Here is a 3796-nt window from a genome sequence, read left to right as displayed (position 1 = left end):
CATACCATAACTGATACGCGCGGTGCTAGGTTTTCACAATTGCTCCATGGATTTGTACTGATCCAGTGCACGTACAATTATCATGATGTCGAGGATCATACTTGAACAAATACAACTCTCCGTAGACGGATTGCCGGTATACGGGTGAATGTACGACATGTATGCACCAGTATATAAGCAGGTGATTGCCTTGATGCCAGTGTTCCCGCAGCCTAAGCAGATCCATTTGATGGCAGCGTTCCCAACCCAAACAGTGTAACGTTGAAATTTCAGAACTAGCAGCGGCAGCACCAGTAGCAGCAGCATCAACACCAGCAGGACCGGCAGCACTCCAGGTAAAAGGTGCACGATGGCTGAAGTGCCAGAACAAGCAGCAGCACTTGCACTAGTAGCACAAGCAGTAGCACTAGCAGAAGAACTAGCAGAAGCACTAACAGAAGAAGCCTCAGCAACGATAGCAGCAGCAAAAGGACCGTCTGGGCTAGAATACACGGCCATGGTGACATGGCCGTCAAACAACATTGGTGGCTTCGACGAGGAGGCTTTCATCACGCGTCCGGCCACAGAATTATTCTGCCCAGTATGCGGCGGGGTGTTACGCCACCCCATACTTGCGGTAAGGTGTGGCCATCATTTCTGCCACAGCTGCATTACCGAAGTCCTCAAGTAAGTCACACGTTTGGTATTAAAGTCTCTGCATGACCATGTGCGCACATGCACTGTTATTTATTGTTGTCCACATCGCAAGGTCGCACAGCATTACTCTCTCCCACCAGACAAAGAGAGTTCATGATAACAAGTCCGTGAACCGACTGGTTATTGTTAGAGTTAATTATGTGTGTATGTGTGTGCGTGTGTATGTGTGTGCGTGTGTATGTGTGTACGTGTGTATGTGTGTACGTGTGTATGAGTGTGAGTGTGTATGTACATGTACATGAATGCACGTGTATGTTGTGCGTGTGTGTTTGTCTTCTGTGTTCTCTGTGTATTTTCTGGTAACTTTGTTTTCACAGGCGTAATCAGCCATGTCCATTGGACAGAGGAGCGCTTTCTTGGGTTGTGCCAGGAGACGTAAGCTACTTACAGAACATTTACATGCCCACATACACACCCACATACACACCCACACGCACACGCACATATGCGCACACACACACACGCACACTTGTTGTGCTGTTCTGTTGCCTCACTGCAGTTTATAACATCAATTATTTGGTGCGTGATTAGAGAATGTTAGTGGCTGCAAAACCCACAGCGTCCAATGGGGTCGTTTACTTGACAGTGACGCTTTCCACGTGTACTGTAAAGCGATAAACTTTTGCCGCGCGTAAAGTTTGCGTTTTCAAGAATTGCGCAGGTTAACAACAAGAAACCTTCGCGATTTAATCTCAAAGTTCAATGGTAACTTGTATAGTCAAAAATCAATGCACAGAGCAGTTTGCGGTGATTATGTATTCGCGAAAGTTTGCTGGTAGCGAAAACAGCGAAAATTCCTCACTTTACATTATGTCCTATGTCCCGTCCCCCCCCCCCCCACTCCACACACGCACACGTTCTTGAAACCTGCCGACCTCACAGTCTCGTACAATTCAACGTAATCTTGTTGACGCATCTACCCATCCCTTAGGAACATTTTTAAGTTGAGGTATATGGTATTGTTTTGGCGTCATCCACTCAAATATGCAGTTGGTGGAAGATCGAAGCGTGAAACGCCGTATTGGAGAGTTAAAAATTACCTGTGAGAAAAAGGTAAACGGCTGCACGTGGACAGGCCCATTATCGTCGTATGATGTAAGTAAAGTCGCTCTCCGTATAGTTCTTTCCCTCTCCCTCTTCTTATCTATCTATTTTTTCTCTCTGTCTCTGTCTCTGTTACTTTCTGTCTGTCTCTCCCTCTCTCTTTCTCTCTCTCTCTCTCTCTCTCTCTCTCTCTCCGTCTGTCTCTGTATCTCTCTAGCACTCCCTCGCACTCCAGCTCTAGCCCTCCGTCTCTCACCCTCGCTCTACCTCTCCATCTCTCTCGTTCCCTCTCTTTCTTTCTCTAGCTCTGTTTCTCTTTTTCTCTCTTTCTCTATCTTACGTTCTTTATCCCTCTGTCTCTTTCAAGCTCTCCTTCTCTCTCTCTCTCTCTCTACAGCTCTAGCTCTCCGTCTTCCTATCTCTCTCTGTCTTTCTTTCTCTAGCACTTTCTCTCTTTCCCTCTCTATTTCTCTTTCTACTTCCCTCTCTCTCTCTTCTCTCTCTCGTCTCTCTCTCTCCTTTCTCTCTTCTCTCTCTCTTCTTTCTCTCTTATATCTCTTCTTCCTCTCTTCTCACTCTAACCCTCCTCTGTCATTCTTTCTCTAGCACTCTCAGGGGCGTCGGAAGGTATTTTAGTGTGGTACGATCAGCCATCTGAGGTACAGTTTACTCGTGGGGGTGGGTTGGTTGAGTCGAAAATTTTGGGAAATTAGAGCCCAAATCAGTACAGTTTATTGATTGACGGGGTACTTGGGTCAAAATAGTGGTACGATCAATACCGTAGTGACCGTACCGTGTGCGACGCCCCTGACTCTTTCTTTATATTTCTCCCTTTCTATTTCTGTCTTTCTATTTCTCCCTCTCTTCTCGCTCTCTCTTTATATTTCTTCCTTTATATTTCTCTCTTTCTATTCTCTCTCTTCTCTCTTTCTCTCTTCTCTCTTTCTCTTTCTCTTCTCTCTCACTCTCTCTTTCTGCCTTCTCTCTGTTTCTTCTCTCCTTCTCTCTATCTCGCTCTTTCTGCGCTCTCTCTTCTCTCCCTTCGCCCGCTTTTCTTTTTCTCTCTTTTTGCTCTCTCTTCTCTCTTCTCTGTCTCTGCTTTTCCTTTTCTCTCATTTTTCTCTCCAATTTATTCTCTCTCTCTCTCGTACGTTGTTCGTTCGTTGTTTGTGTTAACGAGTTTGTTTATGTTGAACATGTTTGTGCATGCGTGTGTGCATGTGCGTATACATATTATATCCCCTGCAGGCACACGTCACCCGGGACCATAGTTAAATGTATATGTACAGTCATTCGTGCATAATACATTCGCCCCACCGTGTTTTTCAACATGTGTCCAGGGGACCCTGGACCTAAGTTTGGTCTTAATAAAAAATTTCAATCCTAAAAATGGTACTGTCACTGTCTGCACTGCATGCACTGCAAGCAGCATGGCTGTTGATAATTGCAAAAGTTCTGTCTAAGTTTTCATGGCGTGAGGATAAAGTTGTGCTCTTTATTGAATAGTGTATAGTGGTAAATCCCAAACAGGCAAAATCCTAATGACACTGGACCCACTTGGGTAAACCTTTGGGAGTGTGAGAGATAGGAGTGGGGAGAAATAGTGGAGGGAGAGAAAAGTACGAAATATTTACAAGAGCATCCATGGTCTAATCAGGAATTTGTTTGATGTCGGCATTCCCGCAACCTAAGCAATGTAATGTGGAAGCTTCAGCAACAGCAGCGGTATTACCAGTAGCAGCTGTATAACCCGCAGCAGCAACACCAGCAGGACAACCAGCACTCGAGGCAGAAACAGCGGCCCGATGGCTGAGGAAGTACCACCACCTCCGGTACCGGAAGAAGCCTATATCGTTCTGTACCAAGCTCGTCACCTTGTGTACTATGCCGACAGTACAGGAGACAATCCTCACTTCATAATAGCAATACTATCTGAAGACGAAGAAGCAGGACCTGCAGCACTCAAGGCAGCAGTAGCCATACTATGGGTACCAGCTCCAGCACCGGCAGAAGCCCGTCGCATTGTTTACTTTGCCGACTGTAAAGGAGACAATCC

General features: G+C 45.9%; 1 protein-coding gene across 1 annotated transcript; it reads left to right on the top strand.

Moving 5' to 3' along the window:
- Positions 1-216: 216 nt before the first annotated feature.
- Positions 217-3115, top strand: LOC135812563 (E3 ubiquitin-protein ligase NRDP1-like). Its single transcript, XM_065325890.1, has 4 exons — positions 217-666; positions 1014-1071; positions 1687-1791; positions 2989-3115. The coding sequence occupies exons 1-4, from the start codon at positions 350-352 to the stop codon at positions 3013-3015; spliced, it is 507 nt and encodes a 168-aa protein (XP_065181962.1). The 5' UTR covers positions 217-349; the 3' UTR covers positions 3016-3115.
- Positions 3116-3796: the final 681 nt, after the last annotated feature.

The sequence above is a fragment of the Sycon ciliatum genome, chromosome 3 (assembly GCF_964019385.1).
Source record: "Sycon ciliatum chromosome 3, ocSycCili1.1, whole genome shotgun sequence".
Lineage (NCBI taxonomy): Eukaryota > Metazoa > Porifera > Calcarea > Leucosolenida > Sycettidae > Sycon > Sycon ciliatum.
This window is presented reverse-complemented; position numbering and strand designations above follow the sequence as displayed.

Excerpts from the sequence above, each read along its gene's own strand:
- LOC135812563 (XM_065325890.1), top strand. The coding sequence starts at position 350 with ATGGCTGAAGTGCCAGAACAAGCAGCAGCACTTGCACTAGTAGCACAA. Across the intron at positions 667-1,013 it reads TGCATTACCGAAGTCCTCAA|GCGTAATCAGCCATGTCCAT; the intron begins GTAAGTCACACG and ends TTGTTTTCACAG. Across the intron at positions 1,072-1,686 it reads CTTGGGTTGTGCCAGGAGAC|TTGGTGGAAGATCGAAGCGT; the intron begins GTAAGCTACTTA and ends TCAAATATGCAG.